This window comes from Cibotium barometz, chromosome 9, assembly GCF_041138505.1.
Source record: "Cibotium barometz isolate CiBa-2024 chromosome 9, ASM4113850v1, whole genome shotgun sequence".
Classification (NCBI taxonomy): domain Eukaryota; kingdom Viridiplantae; phylum Streptophyta; class Polypodiopsida; order Cyatheales; family Cibotiaceae; genus Cibotium; species Cibotium barometz.
The window spans coordinates 62,348,895-62,373,326 of NC_141054.1; the positions used below are offsets into that span (position 1 = coordinate 62,348,895).

General features: G+C 48.1%; 1 protein-coding gene across 2 annotated transcripts in view; it reads right to left on the reverse strand.

Annotated features, from left to right (window-relative positions):
• Positions 1-24,432, reverse strand: part of LOC147635809 (uncharacterized) — a 131,904-nt gene that overhangs the window by 3,802 nt on the left and 103,670 nt on the right. For both annotated transcript variants that reach the window (XM_086803238.1, XM_086803237.1), the window contains exons 8-9: positions 5,713-5,940; positions 5,097-5,624 (exon numbers count right to left, since the gene is read on the reverse strand). In XM_086803238.1, the coding sequence (XP_086659364.1) occupies positions 5,097-5,624; positions 5,713-5,940 (756 nt within the window). The remainder of the gene's footprint in view (positions 1-5,096; positions 5,625-5,712; positions 5,941-24,432) is intronic.

The following is a 24,432-nucleotide window of genomic DNA, read 5'->3' on the forward strand; positions in this document are numbered from 1 at the left end:
AAAACAAGACTAAACAATCAAAGTGGATCTTCACACAGACCAGTGTAGCAACGAAATGCGTTTTAGAACATTTGAAACGAACTGAAACGTTTCATTCAGTGAAACACGTTTTTTATCCAACATGTTTTCCAAAAAAAGAGTCTTATCACATATTCGCCGACTTTATGTTTGTTTCTTTGTATTTTCACAGCTGCACACCTTTCGAGTGATTCTGTGACCTGTCCCAACTCCCGACTCTCGCTGCCACCGCCTGTGTATGGTTTGCTGACTACTCCACCCGACTGTTGGCGAGTCCCGACTGCTGTCAACTCTCACGGTTCAGCGTTCACGACTGCTGGCCGATGACTGTTGCGACATATCCACCCTCACGTTTCATAGCCGATTGCTGTGGCCGACTGCTTTGACCTTTTCACCTTCACGACTGTTGGCCGACTACTGTGACCTGTCCACCTTCACGAGTCACAACTGCTGTCCAAGCCTGCTGCCAAGTCTCAAGGTAAGCCTAGGTGTATTATGTTTCTATACTATTAACTATACAGGCTGACCTAGCCTACTGCTTGCAACCTATATCAGGCTTTTTTTCCCACAAATAAAATGGGGACTTTATCCCATAACCTATGCAGGCAAAGGATATTTCTCTTGCAACTTTGCAAGATGCCTCGCACACAAGATCCCTTGTGGAGCAATGTCACATGAGAGAGCAAGTATGTAGGCTCAGGCTCAGGCTCAGGAAAATGGAGGTGCAAGTGCATCCTAGTAGCATTACACGGTTGAAGGCACACTTCACACATACAAAGGGCCATCGGGTGGGACCTTGTAAGGCTGTACCAAAGCACATTTATGAAAGGCTTAAGGCTTTGAAGGCTAAGGAACTAGGCCTTCTTGTTCAAGAGATCGTGGATCCTAAGCATTTAAGAGAGCCTGCCATGACTGTGGAAGAGCAAGACTCTATAGTAGGTGACATGCAAAGTCAGCATCAAGGGATTTTTACTGTTGGGGGTAGCTCTAGCTCACAACCTCGAGCAAAGACGACAACTTTACCTTTGTTGAAGAAAGGGCATGTGAAGGCAAGGTTTCAAAAGACTGCCATGAAGGAGGCAACAAGGGAGATAACCAAGCTTTTTGTGCAATATGCATTGTCCTTCACTATTTTGCGTACTCCTCGATGGAGGACAATAATTAGAGCAATCTCACGCATAGGTTGTGAGTGGGATGGTCCCTCATATGAGGCCTTGCGTACACGGTACTACAGAGCTTCGGAGAGAGAAGCTAGCAATTGAGACAGATGGAGCCTCTTAAGGCTACTTGGGTAAAGTATGGGTGTACTTTGATGTGTGATGGCTGGTCTGATGTGAAGAAGAGGAGTGTTTATAACATTCTGGTCTCCTCATGCAGAGGCACTATGTTTATTTGTGCCATTGATGCCTCTATGGTGGGGACAATGGTGAAAGGGGAGTTCATCTTCAAGCATATATGCCACGCTATACAGAAGATTGGCCCATGCAACATTGTGTAGGTGATAGCAGACAATGGGTCGAATTGTGTTTCCATGGGAAGGATGCTTGAAGAAGAGTTCCCCAAGATTGTATGAAAACCTTGCGCTACACATAGCCTTGATTTGATGATGGAAGATGTGCGAAAGCTGGATTGGGTGAGAAACATTTTTTCTGTAGTTTCTAGTATGGTGAACTTTGTCACCAGGAGGCCGAAAGTGCTGAGCATGTATAGAGCCAATTCTGATCTTGAGCTCTTTAAGCCATCCAAAGCCCGCTTTGCCTACATGTTCATTGTGGTGGAGAGGCTTGTGAGGGTGCGCCATGGCCTAATGCACACAGTGGTATGTCGTGAGTAGGGAACATGGGATGACAAAGCCAAATCCTGTGGCTCTAAGTACGGGATCTAAGTAGGGAAAACCTAGATAAAAAGGAACCAAGCATTTTATCAAAACAAGGCTTATAAAAAAGACATCCAAAATATTCAAATTGTGGTGGGGGGTCTCTAAGGTAAAGAACCCATGGCTACAAATATTTTATCAAAACAAGGCTTATAAAAAAGACATCCAAAATATTCAAATTGTGGTGGGGGGTCTCTAAGGTAAAGAACCCATGGCTACAAATATTCAAATTTTAGGGGACATCTCGGGCAGAGAACCCTTGACTCATATAGAAAGGACTAGAAAGCCTAATCATAATCTTCTTCGTCATTAAGAGAAGTATTTTCCATGATAGTGAGTGAAAGGAAGGGGAGGGCCAAGGCACCCTGATCAGAACTTAGCCTTAGAAAGTAGCATTGATTTATAAGTGTGTACACACTTTATTAAGTTTTGGGCGACCAAAACTCACTTATAAATTATGACCAGCCCTATGTTCGCACACACTGATGTCCCGAGGTGGACAAAGCCCAATGTCCACCGCTCAGACCTTATCCTCTTTGTTCAAAGAGAGCAACTAGCCATGTGTCCATCCCATCTTGAACCCCAACTAGCTTTTTCTCTCTGCCCTGACACCCAGGATGGACATCTAATCATCTCTCTTCTTCCTTTCTCTAGAATTAGGCACCTCTTCATGAGACTTTATGGCTGTATTTTCGCCACTTTCTCCTTCACTACACCATATCCAAGCTTGCTAGTGTGTTTCCTGGTCGTATTCACTCTCCTACACATTTCAATGACTGAAATTCAGCACAACAATCCTTCTATTTGCTACAATTTCTAGTCTTTTGGATTAAAATCCTAATCTCAACCCTCCTTTCCAAAGTTGAACCATAGGGGAAGCTTTCCCAGGATTCCCTGCATCCACTTAAAGACTTCTCTCGTGAAGGATCGCAAAATATTGAATGATTTCAACACTCCCGACACTTCCATCGCGAAGACTTCCGCTTACATCAACTCTACTTGCAATTGGAAAGCTTTAATACTTAATTATGGAAGCAAGTACCAAGAGGGAGGAGCAAGACTCCATGTTCACATACCTTGTGAAGTGTTCTCGTCCTACGTGCTCTCTTGTAGATTGTTTCTATTATGTGTGGGTGGAACAACAGAGAGAAGATGGTAGGGAACATTGTAACTCGCGATGCCCGGGGAACTAGGGTCTTTGACACACTTGTTGATACCATCAATGCATATTAAAACATTTAAACATGGCCACAGTCTTAACACATATCCATCATCACTTTACATAAAACATAAAAGCTGGACAAATCATTCACAAATGCTGAAAATGAAGCTTGCACATGTGACACCGCACAGAGGCCGGAATGGACCGACCCCCCCCTTGGAGTATTTTATTACCCAAGGAGAATAATATCATGTACAAGCTCTAAGGGCCTTACTCTCCCCACTAGAGATGCCGGATTATCCATATACAAATGCCATAACACAGCCCAACACGAGGCAACCAAGGCGGAACACAGGCTGTAGAAATGCCAAGTCAACATATAACTCCATGTGGGTACTGATTCTTCCCTAAAAACCACGGGTCTTCAGGCAATAGAGCTGGTACAACAAGTACAACTCTCCATTCAGCCGGTACAGCAAGTACAATGGTTCGTACAAGTACAATAGCTGGTACAACGAGTACAAGGGTTGGTACAACAGGTACAGTAGCTAGTACAAGTACAAGGGTTGGTACATTAGGTACAGTTGCTAGTAAAATAGATACAATGGGTGGTACAACAAGTATAGCAAGTACAAGGGAGTAGAACAACAAGTACAGTGGCTAAAAATCATAATAAAATGATTAAATACCCATGCCTTCAGTATTTCTTCGCGATGGAAGCCTCCAAAACAGTCCCCAACAACTGGTATTCTTCATGGGCAGCCTTCAAGAGAGAGAAAAAGAGTAGCCATCATTAGGACAGCCCTGTAACGGTGGTAGAGGCTAGTGTGCAGCAGGAGAGCCTTCTTTAATGAAGAGAGGAGGCTCCAATTTATAGATTTGGGGCTCCCATGAGTGAAAAAGGAAAGAGAAGGCTATGATGACAAGTGGAGAGCCACACAAAAGCTGAAGTGACAAGTGTGAGGCCACTTCTCTCACTTAAATCCACTTTCTTGCCACATGTCCTAATCTAAGACATGGTCCTTCCATAAACATTATCTCTAAAAATATCCCAATTGGTAACCCATTTGTCATAGGTACTTTGGCAACTCTTGGTATTTGCTCAATTCAAAACGTAATGACGCGAACAGAATTTCCATCGGAGTCGGGCCAAAAATAACAACTCTCCTAAATTTTAGGAGTGTGATTCTTTGTATTGTAGGATAATCTCCCATTCTTTGTCTTTACCAAACTTTGGAGTGAATCAGAGAACTAAGGCAAGGTTTTCAATGAAAAGTTGCCAGGAAGGGAAGGATGACAGATATGGGAGATCATGTGTGGAGACAGGGGATGATGACAATCATCTAGAGTCAAAAATTGGAATCTCATCATCAAGTTTAGCAGAAGGGGATGTCATGTGCATGCACATGGAAATGCTAATCCCAAGGTTAATGTCTGAATGGCAATAGATTAAACAGTAGATTTAGGGCTCTAAATAGCCTCAGATGGTCCAGAAGAAACCTTTTGGGACAGGATGTCTGTCGGCCAGGTGAAGAGCAGTCCACAGTCGGGGTTGGCAACATTAGTGTTTTTTTGCTATCCTTGAGCTGGCCGACAGCCAGTCAGCTGATTCATGGGCAGAAATTGGACCTACAAAAAGGTGCTTCCAGCCTCGGGTTCATTATCTAACCCCTCCCATGGGGTAGGTCTAGTAGTAGGTATCTTGGAAAGGCCTAAGGTCAAGATTTGGTAACCTTTTTGTATTACATGAACATACCGAAATACTCAGCAATCTCTCTCTCTTCTCTCCATCTCTTCTTTGCGTTTTGCATCAAGATGTTCTATGAAAGGTGTTTAGGGCTGAAAGAAGACACAGAGCTTCCGCGCATGTGACGGGCGTCTTCCCCCACCCGTTTTTGCCTCGAGGCGAGGGTTGGATCAAGATAAAACCAGTTTACCAAAGAATTTTGTACCAAGGAAACTATAGCAAGAGAGAGAACATTAAATTTCAGATATAGTCACAGGAAAAACCTTCAACAACTATGATGTCAGGAACAGTACCTCATTTCGCAAGTTTCGCACTTCGTCCCAATATCCATCAGGTTTCCTTTCTTTGTATGCCAATGACAGCTTCATCCTCATAGCCACAGTACGAAATCCGCCCATAGCTGTGATAGCCTTCTCAAGGTCACTACGCCCATACCAACGCATATACCTTCGCAACGGCATAACACCTTCAGTTCCATATGCTGCTATGAAACCTCTGATTTCCCCTTCCAACACTCTAAAATCATCCATCAATCCTTTTACCTGTGCACGTCTCTTGGTCAGTTTCAAACCTGAATCTTCTAGAGATTTCTTGTGAGTACTTGATTCTGGATTAATTACACAATCCACTGCACTGCCGGCTCCTTTAAGTTCAGACATTTCACGACACGCACATGTGCTTGCTGCTTGTTCAGACTCGGCCAAGGAAGCCGCACTGGAAGTTTCTAATAGACAGATGGCTGACGAACTTGAACCAGTTGCTAAACTCTCCACTCTGTCGCGAATAGCACAGAGATTTGAGGGAATATCTTCATATATCACCTGCCCACCACCGTGAAGAGACAAGTGTGTCAGTAGTAAGTACAAAGAATAAGCTGAGACAGAAGGCCGCCAGATATGAGATATTTACCTCCTCAACTATGGACTCTGCAAGAATACAGTCTTTCCGAATTTTAGTATCCACAGTATACTTTAACACTGTGTGCTGACTCCCAAACTGGTTAAGCATCCAATTCCCTTGAAAAGAGACAAAATCTCCTTCTACTTGTTTGAATGTGATCTCCTGTTCTGGCCGTTCGCACAAGTCAAGGACAACCCGAGCATGAAGGACCATGTATAAGAGGCACTTGCAACCCTCCTGATAAGACAAATCCAAGCACAAACATCATAAACTAGTTCTCAAGGCTATGACTTTAATAGAACAAGAGACCTCTACTTCAGAAAAATGCCTAAGATCTCACCATTAGGCTAGGATGTAACATGGGTGCTTGTGGAAGCGTGTTTATAAATTGATTGATTCCAATTAACGCCTAATCAGAGACTTCCCCACACACAAACTGCTTTTTCTTCATGCTCAATACACAGTAGAGAGAGACGATCTAACCTACCATAAATTACTAACATGAAATATGTACAATGCCAAATAGAGATACTCACTGGTAGCACTGCTCGTGACTACAATAATGTCCAACTAAGTGTTTTCACACAATAACCCAATAACTCTCTCCATATTGGGCTGCTCATCGGGTACTTGGACAATACTACAAAGATCTGGCACAACAGCCCTTGCAAACACATACTTCCAGCCATGTACTCAACCTCTGGGCTGGCCAATGGGTAGAAGACATTCCGGAGAGTGTGCACGTGACAAAGGAAGACTTCTTTTGCTAGCAAATGTGGTTTTTAAAGAATGTTGCCTATATGACGTGGTTACATCAACAAACACCGGAGCATCACTTTGTGTCTGTATAGGTACACCCTCATGGCCCATCATGAATTTGAGCGGCTTATGTTGATAAGCCATCGGAAAAGTAGACTCCTGAAGTGGTTGTTCATGTTTTCAAGGATTTGCATGATGATGCTCATGAGCTTGTACGAGATCTAAACGCATGTATTATCTTTAGTGCAAGGTGTTGATGATGCACCTACGGGCCTCTAATAAAGTTAAGTGCTTCAGCTATTTCATACAGCATGGCTTTGAATAATGGAAGTGAAAGGTCCAGACACTAAATTTGTAGCAATTGTATGCTCATGAGATGATACTCTTGACCATCCGTTTACACACCGGTAGGGTGATGTTGTTGAGGCATTGTGTGAAAACATCTCCGCAGTTGACAGGTTGGTTATGCTTTGTGTGCAACATGAGCATCAATATAGCATGGCTTGAGGAGACTTTATTAGAGTAATGCAGACTGCTCATGAGAATATGGTTTTGGTGTGCACAATATAAAAGAAACATTTCTCTTTTGATGTCGCATATAGAGGTGATGACGGTTGTGATGGTGCACAAGCAATAGAGAACTCAAGAGTCAGAGACACTGATGTATGTGACCAACTTCTTCCATGGTCTTGGTAAAGGTATATACAAAATACAGGTTGCAGCTTGAAGGGATAGCTGGTTGAGCCAAGCATGAAAAAGTTGATACCCTGGAGACAAGAGGGTGCTGACAGTTTGGTGTTCAGAGAGGTCTATTGGGCCAGCAAGAACAAGGTTTACACACTGTGTTAAGCCGTCAATGAGCTAAACAGCATATGAATGATAAGATTAAGATCATAAGTGCTTTTACTTTTACCTTGCAATCCCATTTGACAATGGAAGTAGGACATTGTAACCATGCCATAGTACCAGATCAATTTGGAGAGAATGAATCTCCCACAAACCTCAAAATATGGTGGGCCATAGTGGTTGATTACTTTAGGTACGAAGCGGTATGGTACGTGTATGGTACGAGTACATGAAGTACGCATTAAGATAAGTACTAGTACATTTTCACGTTTTTTACTACATACATATATATATGTATGTATCTATGTATGTATATATGTATATGTATATAAAATAAGCATAGTCACAGGGGATGGAGGGGACGGCAGCTTGGAACGCGGGGATGGCGATTCGGGACGGACCAGCGACGGGGACGGACGGACGTCCCCGACGGCACGTTTCTCAAAGGGGACGGCGACGGGGACGGGGACGCCGGTCGGGGACGGCACTGTGAGGGGACGGCAGAGAGCCGTTGCTCGCCGTTTTTGGCCGTTGCGCTTCCCGTTTCTAGCCGTTTATGGCTGTTGGCTTGGCCTTGGGCCTTGGCCAGGCCCGCGGGCCGCCGCCCTACTATCTAGATTCTAGAATCTAGACTCTCTCTCTCTCTCTCTCTCTCTCTCTCTCTCTCTCAAGCCTCTTGAGTCTTCCAACTTCCAAGCCTCTAGGCTCTCTCTCTCTCTCTCTCTCTCTCTCTCTCTCTCATAGTGAGAGGAACAGAGTATTGAGACAGGATCTATGGCAGAGTTTGCTGCGCCTCCTATGATGGTAGAGGCCATATTTCAGACTATATGCCTGCTAGACAGATTCAGAGAGATGCCACAGGACAGATTATCATACAGAGCTTTTCAGGCATCTAGACAGTTGGCTGAGGCAGGAGACAGAGGATCATGGTATGCACAGGTCACACATTGGTTCTCACAGCATGGCCTAGACATGGATCATCTACCACCATTCCAGTATGATAGGGATGCACCACATATCCGTCTCTCTCATAGTGAGAGGAACAGAGTATTGAGACAGGATCTATGGCAGCTCTATACACGAGAGACATGGATATCGCCTACACAGCCTCTTCCACCGAAGATGCTATACTACAGAGATCACTTCATGAGTATCACTGATGATGGATTTATAGAGAGGCCGAGATACATGGAGGGCTTTTTACCACACGGCTCCCGAGTGGCTATTGGTCAGCTCAGAGTTTCATCACACCGATTGGAGATTGAGACTGGCAGAGCAGCACGGATCCCCCGAGAGGAGAGGGTATGCAGATTGTGCAGAGAGGAGGTGGAGAGTGAGGAGCATTATGTATGCAGATGCAGAGCATATACAGCCATCAGAGAGAGATATCCCATTTTATTCAGAGAGCCACATTCCCTACGCCAGATCTTTGAGACAGCAGACCAACGCATACTGGGGAGATACATTCTAGACATACAGCGCCACACAGAGACATTATTACAGGCTCAGACAGCTCCAGAGGAGGGGCGACAGACACAGATTACTACATTTTTTCAGAGATCCATACCCCTCCCAGCCCCTACACGGCAGGGAATTACTCTTCAGAGAGCAGAGACACTTAGAGCCCGCAGGAGACAGAGGACACCTGGCTTTCGGACACCACGCCTATACCAGAGAGAGATGACAGAGATCAGAGCTCAGTTTCACAGAGAGGGTGCGGAGCGACTGGCTCGCTTCAAAGCACACCCAGGCATGTTCTTCAGGGAGCTGTGGACACCCCCTTCACTGATGTATACCATTTTATACCCCCAGTATGGTACAGGATGGAGCTAGCTAGGTTGCATATCATGATTGTATACTCCATGCATATAGCTTTGCATTCTCCTAGTAATAGAGCTCCATCCCCTGCACACCCAGATTCAGCTTTTTTATTCAGTACTTTTTCATTTTGTTGGGATGACAGAGGATACCCCATACAGGTACTCCGATTTGTCTCATAGGCCGAGTTCGGTCTTTCGGAAGACGTTAATAAAATCTTTCTTTCTTTCTTTCTTTCTTTCTCTCTCTCTCTCTCTCATTCCTCAAGGCTCAAGAGTCAAGCCATCTTCAACCATGGCATCCTCCTCACGTGCCAGGGCTTCTCGTAGAAGGACAACGGGATGGACATGGTGGGAGGAGGTTAACTACACCACATCCGTTCATGGAGGCGGTTCTCGGCCATGGGTATGCAAGCTTTGCCCGTACCGGCGAACGGGTGGCGCCGACAAAGTGCGAGCCCACCACTTGCATGAGAGTGGGCATGAGGTGAGGTTTTGCACGAATGTCACGCCCGAGAAGAGACGGGAACTTCTTGACAAGCTTAGCGTCTACGAAGCGGTCAAAGCGACAAGAAGGACACCACGAGTGGCCGTGGATCCTGCGCGACGATGGGGAGAGAAACTCAAGCCTCTACAATGGAGTCATGTGGTGGATCGGGATCATGCCATTGCATGATCCATATAAGATTCAGCTTTCTTGGTCTTCAAACGGTCATGTACCAATGGATCCTCGCGGTGATAGAGATTCAATTCTTCTTGTTGTGCTTGGAGAAGAGCCTGCATACGAGTAAGTTCAGCCCTCAAGACTATCGACTCTTCTTCTTGCATCTTCTCTTTGCCACGAGACGGCTGTCCCACATATTCATGTTCCCTATTGTGCACCACATGAGTTTGCTCATCCTGTAAAGCATTGGAGGCATGCATTTCATTGTCCCTGCCTCTTGTATTAGCATCTCCAACATTCATTGTATGACTGTCCATAATGTTCTAAGTGTAGAGATAGCTAGTGTTCACGGTGATCGTCTCTCACGATAGAAGTGAAAGAGAACCGTATGCTCTGATACCAATGTAACTTGGTTGAACACAAGGCTAATCAATACACTTAAATACACTAAGATTTGAAGGACACTTGCTCGAATACAAGAATTAAATTGCTGAATTGACAAGAGACACACAATGAGCCGGAATGCCCGACCCCTCCCTTGAGTAAATTGTATTACTATTGGAGCAATTCAATACATAGCTTCACGGGCATCCATTGCCAAATCCTCCATGCCAATGTACATGAAATTCAGCATTTAGAAAACAATGGTATACCGATGTAGATCACCAAGGAGCTGCCTTGATGCCCGGCCCGACTTCAGTGCCCATATTCTCTACCATTGGCTCTATGTTCTACCAAGCAAGGTAGCAACATCTTCAAGAGCACATAGGACAAGAGAAATACTACACAGGGCGGCTAAACAAGGAGTCCTGCCCTTCTATTGAGTAAGTAATGACAACACATTGTCCAATTAGCTTACCAGTCTTCATAGAAGTTGTTGCAAGCGGAAGCCTTCGCATTGGAAGCTTTAGAAGTGTTGATATCTTCGATTTGCCGCAATCTTTCGCGACAAAAGTCTTCAAGAGGATGAAGGGAACCTTGGGAAAGCTTCCCCTATGGTTCAACTTGAGAAAGGAAGGCTGAAATTAGGGATTTCAGCAAAAAGACCAGAAATTACAGTAAAATGAGAGCTGTTTTGCTGAATTTCAGTCATTGGGAGTGAGTAGGAGAGTGATTAGCACTTGGAAACACTCTTGGAAGCTTGGAAAACACCCTAGCAAGTTGGGTATGGCTATGGAGAGCTTGGAAATGGAGAGAAATGGTGGAAAAACAGAGTTTTCAGCCTCCAAAAATCCTCATGAAGAGAAAACACGAATTTCTCTTAATAAGTAAGTGAATTGGGGTCCAATCAGGTGAAGGGACATGGGGAGATGCCCATTTATGAGTAAAAGGGGAGGATCAGGTCCTGGACATTGAGTCTTGTCCGCCTCGGGACTTCAGTGAGTGTGAACTTGGAAGAGGTCATAATTTATAAGTGACTTTTGGGCGCCCAAACTTTAATGAAATGGGAACGCACTCACTTATAAATATTGGCTGAGTCCTAAGGGCTATTTGAGCCTAGATCGGGAAATACTTACCACCTGTTCACATGCCACACAACCATGTCAGCAGACACTTTCACACGCACGGTTCACGGGCGGGCGTCCCCTTACCCGGAACTACACATAGGTCATGCAAGCATGAAAACAGCATGCAATTTCATTTGCAGGCAAGCACATAAAGATGCTATGCAATGCAGCATTGGCATGAGCAATTTCCGTTCATGAAACCATATAAGACCAGGCGTTTCCAGGCAAGTATACGCAATACCAGACCCAGTGGAAAGCCAATCCTCCAGGCGTTTCCGGGCATGTACACAAAGGCACAAGTCCCAGCGGAAAGCCAAGTCCTCCAGATATTCCGGGCATGATAACATCAAGTCCCAGCGGAATATCATATCCAACTATACAGCATGACACGTGTCAATCACCTGCATAGACATATTCCATAAGCCATGGACACTAATCCAATATGTACATAGTGTGAAAGCAAGAGTGAACCATTCGGGTGGCCAAATGGTGACATTCCCCCCCCCGCTTGTAAACAGTTGTCCGCAACTGAAATGCATCCAAATATGTCTGAAGCACATGCGGGCAATCTTTGAAGAACTCTTCATCTAGCCATTTAGCATCAATGGGAAGATAGTTCTTAAACTTCACAAGGTAACGCCTCACAACTTTGCCTGCAGGCAGCAAGCTTGCGTTCCTTGTGATACACAATCTGCTCTGGCTACAAGATCTCCTCAAGCTTATCCACTTCTGGTGGATCCTCAATGACCATTTCACTGGGTTCCGGCCCTACATACTTACGAATAAGACTCACATGAAAAGCATTGTGTATGTGCCAATGACTAGGTAATGCCAATCTGAAAGCCACTTCATTGATCTTCTCGATCACTGGAAAAGGTCCATAGTACCTGGTTGGAAGCTTAGGATATGCACCCTCTTTGCCAGGCCTCTTTGCAAGTCTTGCTTTCTCAAATTTCAACAATACCCAATCATTCTCTTTAACATCCAATTGCCTTCTATGCTTGTCGGTAGCCTTTTTATGCTTGTCTTGTGACCTTGCAATGGCTGTCCGCACCTGAGCAAAAGCAATATCCAAGTCTCTTACATACTCATCAGCTGCAAATATCTCATCCTTTGTACGAAGGATGGGTGGCAAAACCACCTTACCATAAACAATCTCAAACGGGGCCTTTCCCGTAGATACATGCACCGTGTTGTTGTATGCAAATTCCACAAGCGGTAAGTACTTCTCCCAAGAAGACTTCTAATCCGCCACGTAACATTTCAAGAGATCCAACACGGCTGAATTTGAAGCCTCACTTTACCCATCCGTTTGAGGGTGATAAGCTGATGAGAAGTCCAATTTGGTGCCCATATTATCAAATAAGGCCCGCCAAAAGAGACTTGTAGTCCTGGGATCTCTATCCCCCACAATGGACTTCGGCATTCCATGATGTTTGAACACTTGTGCAAGATATATTTTAACCATATGCTCAGCTTTGATGGTCTTTTTGACCGGCAAGAAATGAGCTTGCTTGCTAAACCTGTCCACAATTGTCCAAATTGCATCATTACCCTGTTGGGTACGTGGCAAGTCCATAATGAAATCCATTGTAATACTTTCCCATGGCTACGTGGGAATAGGCAATGGCTGAAGCAAACCTGGTGTCTTTTGCCTATCAAATTTGACCTTTTGACAGGTGATACATGTACGTACATGTGCCTCTATGTCCTTCCGCATACCTGGCCAAAAGAAATACCGCTCAATCATGTGTGTAGTAGGCATTATGCCTCTATGACCAGCATATGGAGGAGCATGGCACTCATCCAAAACCTTTTGCCTCATGTCAGACACCACACATAGGCAATTATCTTTCATGAGATAACCGTCTTTGATCACATATGAGGCATGTGCATGACCAGCCATCAAATCAGCCCAAATAGTGGCAAAATCAGCATCCGTATGATACAAATCACGCATGGTAGACAAGTCCCCATGAGAGGCAACCGAGATAGCTGCTACATACGGCTTTCGTGACAATGCATCGACCACTACATTCTTCTTTCCTGGGGTGTGCAAGATCTGAAAATGAAACATAGAGAGGAAATTGGCCATCCTCATATGCTTCTCTAACAACTTAGTTTGAGTAAGAAAATACCTCAAACTCTGGTGATCTGTCTTCACAGTGAAATCAGCCCCAAGAAGGTAATGTTTCCATATAGTAAGTGCATGAATTACAGCCAAGAGCTCTTTCTCATAAATGCCAAGAGATAGCTCTGCATCATGCAATCTACGACTCTCATAAGCCACGGCATGTCCCTCTTGATTAAGGACAGCCCCTATGCAATTTCTAGATGCATCACATTCCACACAAAAAGGCTTTTGCAAATCGGGAACGATCAACACTGGACCATGAGTAGTTGCATCTTTCAATTTAAGGAATGCATCTCTCTCTACATTAGTCCATTTGAACACGGCCTTCTTCTTTGTCAAATCATGCAAAGGAGAAGCAATCCATGCAAAGTGCCGAATGAACCTGCAGTAGTAAGAGCATAATCCAAGAAAACTACGGATCTCATGCACCGAACTCAATTCGGGCCAATTCCGAATTGCATCAATCTTTGCAGGATCCATCCGCACTCCATCTTTGGACACAATATGCCCAAGATAATGTATCTCTGACAAGAAGAACTCACTCTTCTTTGCATTTATGAAGAGTTTATGCTTATGGAGCTCTTCAAAAACAATAGCCAAATGAGCTTTATGCTCTTCTTCGGTCTTCGAGAAGACTAGGATGTCATCAAAGAAGACACCTGTAAATTTCCTGTACCCACGGAATATGCGATCCATCATTCTATTGAATGTAGCCGGGGCATTTGTAAGACCAAACGGCATAACAAGATACTCATAAAGCCCAAATGCTGTCCTGAAAGCAGTTTTGTGTACATCCTCAGGCACTACACGCACTTGATGATATCCACTCTTGAGATCAATTCGGCTAAAGCATGCCAATCCATCCAACTTGTCAAGGATGTCGTCTATGCGTGGAATCGGAAACCGATTCTTGATGGTAAGCTTATTCAAAGCTCTATAATCCACACACATACGAAAGGATCCATCCTTCTTTTGAACCAAGAGAACGGGTGAACAATATGGGGAAGAGCTTGGCTGAACCAAACCCTTCTCAAGAAGCTCATTTACTTGCTTCATGATCTCCTCTTTTTGGGATGCACTTACACGATAGGCTGGCCTATTAGGTGGTGAGCTACCCGGCACAAAATCAATGCGATGATCTTCCGGTCGTACAGGTGGTAACTCATTTGGTAACTCATCAGCAAAACAATCATTGTGCTCTTGCAAAAATTTCAGCCTATCATTACTAAGAGTGTTTACATGTACATTATTTTTCTCAACATGATCTCGTACAAAAATCAAGTACGCAAAAACACTCTTTTTCATTACTTTTTTAATTTGTACATGAGATACAAGGGGAATGGTATCACCCTCTTCACCAGCATCAATTACATGTTCTCGACCTTTATGCATGAAGGTGATCTTGTTAGTCTTGTAAGCCTTGCACGGATCAATACGTGTATGCCAAGGCTTTCCAAGCAATACATCACAGCCATTCAAAGGCGCCACAAGAAAATCCTCATGATCCACATAGCCTTGAATGTGTATGCGCAACTTGCCAAAAATAGGCATGACCTGCACTTCTCTACCAACAAAGGCAACCCCTGCTTCAATTTGAGGACCCATGTCCTCCACTTCAATACCCAAAGCAGCTGCCATCTGAGTGGATATGAAATTTTCAGATGCACAATCATCAAACATGAACAAAGCAGGCTGATCTTTGAGTTGTCCCCAAGCTTTGCATACAACCCTATCTTTGCTATCATGTGAAGTGTTGCCCTGCACATCCGGAATCATATGCACATTAGGCTTCGGTACATTAGCATTTTCAGCTTTGTTCTTCTTATTTGGGCATGCTTTTGCCATGTGCTCAATACTGCCACAAGTAAAGCATTTGCCTTCACGCATATATTGCTCCTCCTTCTCAGCACTAAGACCAAAGTTTGCCGGCTTATAAGGGCGCTTTTTAGCAAACTTATTTTCAGCTTTTGGACCTGATTTGGCTTGGTTTTGGTCCCTTTTAGGTGGCTGTCCATCATTTTGCAGGTTTTGGACAGCCCTCTCTTTGCCTTGAAATGAGGGTTTAGCCTTATTGGATCGACTCAATTTGAGTTCCAATTGCTTGGTGGCGGTGGCGGCTGCGATTAGTTGGTGTAAGGTGTGACCAGGATACATTTGTAATCCCGCTTTGTACACGGGTTGCAATCCCGATTGAAACCTTCTCTTCCTTTCCGCCTCGGTGACATGCATAAATGGAGACACCTCCAAAAACACTTTCCAAAACTTTTGTACATATGCATTTACCGATTCCCCCTCACTTTGCTTTACCCAATCCCACATCATTGTTATCTCATTCAATGCATTGGGAGGCAAGAATTGAGCATAAAACCTCTCCTTGAACTCTTCCCATGATCTAACGGGATTCGGTGAGAGCTTCTCCGTGAGCCACGAATGGGCAGCAGTGCCTTTCATGAACATGCTTACATGCCGGATCATGGATTTTTGAGTGAAATCCTCATCACTGAAAGCAATATCAAACTGGGCAATAAAAGCAAGTGCCTTTGATGCATCGTATTCCCCATGATATGTGTCAAAACTTCACAGATTTGTCTCCGGCTTTGAAGTCACGAGGCTTTGATGCATGTGTGTGCATCTCAACATGTTTTCCCCCATGTTTGTCCATTGGGACAGCTCCGGTGGCTGGCATCATTTTTGGACCAAAAGGTGATGCATAAGGCATAGATACATGTGCCCTGTAAGCATGAGGCATGGCTGGCCCCTCAACATGCATTGATACATTTTCAGCCATAGCTTCTCCCTCACGCGCACACTCGAAGGCATGAGTGGCATGAGAGATACGCGGAATACCTGCACCAACACAAAATTGCAGCCCATGTTGCATGTGTTGTGCATGTACATTTTCAGCCGGCAATGGCATTTGACATACATTTTGACCACTGCCATAAACATTGTATCCTTCACGGGCTACATGAGATATTCCTGCATGGCGTGAAGTCACTGATTGTTCCTCTCCCATAGCATGGAGATTCATCCTCTTAGACATAACTTCTTGTTCGGGCACTTGTGGGGATTCCAAGACATGTGGGATGGTTGCCTTTTCTGCATAGGCATCCTCGGTACGAGCCAAGTATGCACGTGCTGCATCCCTTGGTTGCATGTGTAACTCTTGACCAATCATTGCCATTGCATGATCCATATAAGATTCAGCTTTCTTGGTCTTCAAACGGTCATGTACCAATGGATCCTCGCGGCGATAGAGATTCAATTCTTCTTGTTGTGCTTGGAGAAGAGCCTGCATACGAGTAAGTTCAGCCCTCAAGACTATCGACTCTTCTTCTTGCATCTTCTCTTTGCCACGACACGGCTGTCCCACATATTCATGTTCCCTATTGTGCACCACATGAGTTTGCTCATCCTGTAAAGCATTGGAGGCATGCATTTCATTGTCCCTGCCTCTTGTATTAGCATCTCCAACATTCATTGTATGGCTGTCCATAATGTTCTAAGTGTAGAGATAGCTAGTGTTCACGATGATCGTCTCTCACGATAGAAGTGAAAGAGAACCGTATGCTCTGATACCAATGTAACTTGGTTGAACACAAGGCTAATCAATAGAACTCACTTGCTCCACGAGCAGATAGAAGACACTATGTAGGAGCTCGCTGAAGCTCCCGCCTCCACCCTGCACTGTGCGCGCCCGCCTGTCCCCCTCTCTCTGTCGCCTCTCCGCCTTTTCGCCCCTCCACCCCCCGCCTGCCCTCTTCTCGCCGTTGCGCCCCCCCCTCCTGCCTCGCTGCTGCGCCTCCCCCCTCTTCGCCATTTCGTCCCCCCCTCCTAGTCGCCCCTTCGCATTTTCGCCCCCATCCTCCTCTTCGCCTGTTCGCCGCCTCCCACCTCTCCGCCTGTTCTCGCCCGCCTCCCCTCAGCAGCGCCCTCGCCTTTCGCTTCTTTTTTGTTGCCGCCCCCCCCCCCGGGGCTTTTCCTTCGTTTTCCCCCCTCCTCCTTCGTGCTGCGTTTCACCCCCAGGGAGTTTTTTGTTTTTCCTCATTTTCATCCGGTCTTCCGCCTCTTTGTGTGCAGCCCGTTTCTTGCAGGTTTCCCGCATTCGCCTCGCCTTCACCTGAGCTTCAGACTCTGATGGAGACTCCTCCCGCCTCGCCTCAGAGGGACTCATCCGCAGCCCCCTCGCCCGCCCCTGAGGACATCCCCATCAGGCTTTCTCTTTCGCCGGAAGAGGAAGCGAGCCTCACCGCAGAGGTGGAACGCCTCCAGGCTCATTCCGCCATCTGCCGTATAGTCGGCACTCGCCCCAGCAGAGGGGAGATCAGGGATCTTCTTCAGGCTCGCCTTCTTGCAGATGTGGGCAAGATCCTGGATGTACAGCTCCTCGGCCGGGGCCATTATCAGATCGAGTTCGAGGCCGCCCAGAGCGTTGCCAAGGTCCTTGCCATGAGTCCTCTGGACATCAGGGGTGCTCGGGCTTTCTTCAGACCTTGGCAGCATGGATTTGACCCAGCAACGGCGGAGCAAGGAGAGCGCCTCTTCCATATTACAGTTTGTTTCCCTGGTCTCCGCCGGGAGTATCTTCCGCTCCTCTCCAGGCTCGGAGCATTGGTGGGCTCGGTACTAGAGACGGGCCCCTCAGCAGCTTCAGTGGTGGCCAGAGCAGCTGGGCTACCTTCGGTCAGAGTGTTGGTGTCTGACATCTCCTCCCTTCCTAAGGTCATTCAGCTACCTAGGATAGGGGGGGGTGGATAGATCAGAGAGTGGAGTTTTCGGGGCTCCCGAACCAGTGCTTCATTTGCAGGCAGGTCGGTCATCTGGCCAAGGCCTGCCCTCGCAGGAGACCTCGACCGGCACCACAGCAGCAGGCTACTGATGGCCCGCCCACAGATTCGGCTCGGCAGGCTGCCTCAGGGACACCTGCTCAGGCCACAGAGACCTCGGAGTGGCAGCCTGGACAGGGGCGCCGCCGAGGGAGACAGCCACAGCAGCATGCACAGAGACCGCTGCAGCAGCAGCCACAGTCTCAGCCTCACTGGGTTCCAGTGAGGAACAGCTTTGCTCCCCTTCAGGAGGAGACCCCTGCAGCGACCGAGGACCAGGAGATGCCAGCTCCCCCTCCTTCACCTCCCCCACCCCCGTCCCCTCCCACCGCCTCCTTTCCACCTTGGCCTCCTCCCGCCCCCGCTCCGGTTTCGGCAGCGGCTCCCTCTCCACCTCCCTCGCCTCCCCCTCCTCCCCCTCCGCCCGCCTCACCTTCCCGGGAGACCCTGGCAGTTCCCTGGCGCTCACCTGCAGTCCGAAGAGCGCTGAGCACTGACCTCGCTCGAGCATCACAGAGGAGACCTATGCCGATTAGGGCCTCACGGATTTCATCTATTCGCAGTCGGCTGAGTCGCCTTGGCATTAGATAGCGCTCGGAGATTATACCTTTACACGGCTTTTTGGAGCAGAGGGCTCCCATGAGCCAGCACCCATTCGAGTTCATGTAGTGATACCTCCGGCCCGCGGGGAGGAGGCACTAGACTCAACGGTGGCCTTCTCGTTCCCTCTATGTGGACCTTGTGATCGGGAGTGGACTCTAGAGCTCGCTCTCAACACTTTGAAGACTCAAGCAGTTGAGTTTTCTCACCACATGAGCGATCTGGAGGTGACTGATGTGATAGGCCGACTTTGGGAGTTGGCTCATTTCTTCTTGGATCCCGGAGTGTGGATACCTCAGGGATTCGGCATTTGGTCGTGCGCATAGTGGCAGACTTGGCACGCGACCCTGGATATGTGAGTATACACGAGGTTTCTCTGTCAGAGCAGGAGGCAGTCGCCATGGGCCACAGCCACTGGCGCCTGATCCGAGATTCTTGCAGTACACCGGGTGGGCAGATTCGCAGCCGTTCGGATGGGGACTACTCTCCATCCAAACCGCTTGCGAAGGCCCGCCGTACAGCTGAGACAGCATCCACCTCAGCAGGGCATCCATGAGGATCATCTCATGGAATGTACAGGGCCTTGGCGGAGCACACTTTATACGCTATCGAGGTTGCTTGAGGCAGGAGCTTCAGAGATGCCTGGTTGGTGGCAGCATTGACATTTTGATGATGCAGGAGCACCACTTGGGTGAGAGCAGGATCCGGAGGTATGGTTCGGTGATGCCTCGTAGATGGGACACTTTTTGGTCTGCAGGGTTTGGTCCTTTGGGTGGACAGGGAGGAGTATGCATGGTTATTGCAGATGTATGGCGGCAGGCCATTGTGGATCGAGGGATCATTGTGCCAGGTAGAGCACAGTATGTCATTCTGAGGATGCATGATGAGCTATTGGGTGTGCTCAACATCTATGCGCCCAATCATGCTAGTGCCAGAGCAGAGTTCTGGACTCAGGTTACAGATGCATTGCCAGAGGCCGCACATTGGTGTGTTGGGGGAGACTTCAACATGCTTGAGGACCCGGCAGATAGGGTGGGAGGCAGTCATGTTACAGTGCACGGCACGGAGCTTGCAGCTTGGGACCGGTTTTGCATGTCACTGAGGATCACTGATGCATGGCAGCATGGGGCTTTCTCCCGGTCTCAGGACAGTCTTAGTTTCTCTCGGTCGGATCGCCGGCAGGGAGGGACTAATCTATCACGGATTGATCGCTTTTATGTGGGCGATTGGTTAGGGGAGCGAGGGGGCTCCGTCGGCATTCTCGCTGGCACCTCATTTTCAGATCATGCGCCAGTTATATTGACATTGGAGGAGGGGACACGGGAACCCAGCTTGCAGTTGAGGATCCCAGAGAGGGTACTTGCAGACCCCAGTCTCGCTGAGGACATTGAGAGGATCTGGCATGATAGTCAGTGCTCTGACCAGGATGCAGCGGGCCAGTGTGCCCAGGGACTCATTGATCTTAGCTCTTTTCTACACGCTGCAGCTTTGACTCGACTTGGAGAGATTCGCGAGCGGGAGCAACGGCTGAGACGCAGCCTTGCTTCGCTACAACGCCTTCAGGAGCAGCAGTCTGCATGTGAGTGAGTGGCGTCCCAGCTGAGCCAGGCACGCCAGGAGGTTAGAGAGGTAGAGGAGCAGAGACATGAGTTTTACTTTCGTCGTCAGGCCTCTCAGTGGACGCAGCTTGGTGATAGAGTGACTGGGGAGTTTTTTGAGATCACTGGACCCCGTCATGCGCGAGCAGGAGTCCGTCAGCTTGGTAGACCGGATGGATCGGTAGCTACTGAGCTCGGGGAGATTAGAGCCATTGCCACTCCTTTTTATAGTGACCTGCTTTCAGCAGAGCCAGCCACCGAGGATCGAGATGTTTGCAGACAGACTGTGTGGGCCCATGTGCAGAGGAGGGTCACAGACCATATGCGTACAGTTCTAGGTGCGCCTCTGTCAGAGATTGAGCTTGCCGAGGCCTTGAGGGTTCTACCGCGACATAGTTGCCCAGGGGAGGACGGACTGACGCCGGCCTTTTTTATGCGCTATTGGGACCTTTTGGGGCCAGGCCTCCGCAGGGGCTTTCAGCATGTTTTGGACACTGGGGTGATGCCGCAGAGCTTCTCAGAGGGCTTGATCTATCTTATCCCCAAGGGGGAGGGAGTATCAGATGACATTCGGCATTGGAGGCCTATTACGATCCTCAATACTGTCTACAAGGTCTTAGCAAAGGCCTTGAGTTTGAGGATCCAGCCCTTCCTGGGGGAGTTGATTCATACTACTCAGACAGGATTTGTCAAGGAGCGTAGTATCCTTGACAACATCTTTACTTTCTGGGAGGCGACGGCCCGAGCTAGGTTTCTTGGCGAGGACTTGGTCGTGATGCTTCTCGATTTTGAGAAGGCATACGATAGAGCTGATTGGGGATTCTTAGAGGGCACTATGCTTCGCCTGGGCTTTGAGCCAGGATGGATCAGAGGGGTGGCAGCTCTGTATTCCACAGCTCGCAGCCAGGTGCTGATTGCAGCAGGTCGGGGGCCGAGTTTTGAGTTGACCAGATCAGTCCGTCAGGGGTGTCCTCTCGCCCCTTTCCTTTTTCTCTTCTTTGCGGAGGCTATGAGTATGTACTTGACGGCAGAGGAGGTTGGTTTGAGAGGACTTCAGCTCCCAGTCCGGGGGGAGGATTTGCTTGATGCTGAGTTTGCAAACGACACGGGCTTATTTTTGCATGGCCAAGAGGCCAATCTTATTCGGGCTGAGCAGTCGCTCCAGGTTTTTAGTGAAGCTTCGGGAGCATTGATCAATTGGCGCAAGACAGTGGCCTTTTGGATCAGTAGTGCTCCCACTCCGGCATGGAGCCCGGACCCCGGTTTTAGATGGATTCCTCCAGGCACAGCAGTGCGGTATTTGGGATGCCAGATTGGCCTCGATTTGTCACCTGAGCAGCAGATTGCCCCGCTTCTTCTGAGCATTCGGAAGAAGCTATTGTATTGGAGTACAGCTCGACTATCCTTGGCTGGGAGGGTGGTGGTGGCAAATCAGGTGCTGTTAGCGACCATGTGGTACATTACGTCTTGCTGGATTTTCTCGAGCTCTTGCATCAGCCAGGTACAGAGGCTGATCAGGAACTTTCTGTGGTCTGGGCGGGACGGTCAGCCAGCTCGGGCAAAGGTTGCATGGGCAGTTATTTCACTTCCGCTGGCTCAGGGCGGTTTGGGCATTATAGATCCAGTCGATCAGAGTAGAGCCTTATTGGGGAAGGTTATTGTTCGGGGGTTGCTTCCAGGCGCTGAGCCTTGGAAAGAGCTCCTCTTGCAGCGACTGCAGGCTCGGGCGCCCCCTGCAGGGGGTACTTGGGCACCAGAGATTCGCTGGATCTTCATAGAGATGAGGAGGACAGGCCTCAGTAGAGGATGGGAGGACAGATTTGCTTTGAGTATCCTGAGAGCTTGGGAGCTGCTGAGACCGGGGCTCTCTCAGCGGCCTCCTTCTTGTATTGAGGAGCGGGCCAGGCAGCCGCTCATCTGGAGCCCAGCGGTTCGTACGGAGCAGGGTCATATGCTGGGTTCTCGGCCTCGTCTAGCCTGGGGACCTTTAGCGGCAGGCCCAGCTCGTAGTTTTGGAGACTGGCAAGCTTTCTGCAGTCTCCCAGAGGAGATCCAGGTGGAGAGGCTGAGTCACTTCAGAGGGGGGTTGATTATGAGGGATGATATTCAGGAGGCACTTACAGAGGAGTGGTTCACACCTCTCGAGCCAGTGGCCCCACGGTGGATGGGAGCCTTTACACAGTTGGAGATCCTGATTGCTGTCAGAGCTAGCACTGAGGATGGCAGATGCCTCTACTATGAGATTCAGGATGAGGGCAGACTCCAAAGAGTGGAGGTGGAGTCGCCTTTGGTTGCAGAGTGCACCTTTCAGAGGATCCGGGTAGTGGCTGCCGCTTCTCGGAAGTGGCATATTGACCCCGACCCTGCTGATGTGCTCCCGGATTGGCGCATATGGGCATATGCAGCGCGCCCCTTGGCCCGGCTGCAGTGGGACCCCGGGGAGTACGAGTGGCATGATCCTTATGCATCCCTTGAGGCCACAGAGATCACCTTTTTCCAGTATACTGTTCGGCTAGGACGGCATATTCTGACGGCGAGGAGGACGGTTTCTCCAGCGGCAGCGGGGCATTGGCGATTGCAGGGACTCTCACAGGAGTTCCTGGAGGATTTCTGGGCTCGGCTCTGGGCTAGTCGACAGGCCCGCAGGATCTCGGCTTTTCAGTGGGGCTGGTCGCCCACAGGGGCTCAGCACTTGGCACTTGGCTTGTTTACAACGGTCTTCTGGCGGCCTGCGTCCGATGCGGCCACCCTATGGAGACACAAAGACATTGCCTTTGGGACTGCCCTCAGGCACAGCAGATTTGGCTGCGGATGCTGCGTATTCTGGCCCCCCTCTCTCCAGAGGGTATGTTTACGTGGAGTGCCGCTGCTTGGTCGACTTCGTCAGGGCCCGCTATGGGCTATGAGATGGAGCAGGGCAGTTAGGCCATCAGATTTATTAGGCGCCAGCCTCGCCTGGTTCCGGCACCGGATTTCTCGTCCGCCAGCTGGACACAGGAGAGGGATTTACGATGGGAGCTCCTCAGCAGCCTCACCATCTGGTTCAACTGGAGGGCCCGGTGCTTTACGGCCTTCGAGGGGAGATTAGAGCCACCAGCAGAGACTGTTTGGGGGATTTGGCACGAGTTGATCCACACCCTGCGAGGACAGTACGACCGCATCCGGGGAGACTCGGATGAGGCGATCTTACGACGCCAGGCCTTTCACACCACTTGGCGCTGCGGCCCGTTCTACACCCTACACACGGGATCCCCCCGTTGGCACTACAGGCCACCTGTTTGGCTCTTCCCCCCCCCTATTGTATGATTTAGCCGCTCAGTTCTTTATACTGATGCTTGTATTTTGCAGCACCTAGGGAGAGTCTCCCGGGCTGCCATGATGTATTCACTGCTCTTCTCTCTTTCAGGAGCAGGAGAGATCTTTTGTAGCCCTACGGGCGTTTTTATATAACTAATGAAAGGATCTTTTCTCGGAAAAAAAAAAGGCTAATCAATACACTTAAATACACTAAGATTTGAAGGACACTTGCTCAAATACAAGAAGTAAATTGTTGAATTGACAAGAGACACACAATGAGCCGGAACGGCCGATCCCTCCCTTGAGTAAATTGTATTACTATTGGAGCAATTCAATACATAGCTTCACGAGCATCCATTGCCAAATCCTCCATGCCAATGTACATGAAATTCAGCATTTAGAAAACAATGGTATGTCGATGTAGATCACCAAGGAGCTGCCTTGATGCCCGGCCCGACTTGAGTGCCCATATTCTCTACCATTGGCTCTATGTTCTACCAAGCAAGGTAGCAACATCTTCAAGAGCACATAGGACAAGAGAAATACTACACAGGGCGGCTAAACAAGGAGTCCTGCCCTTCTATTGAGTAAGTAATGACAACACATTGTCCAATTAGCTTACCAGTCTTCATAGAAGTTGTTGCAAGCGGAAGCCTTCGCATTGGAAGCTTTAGAAGTGT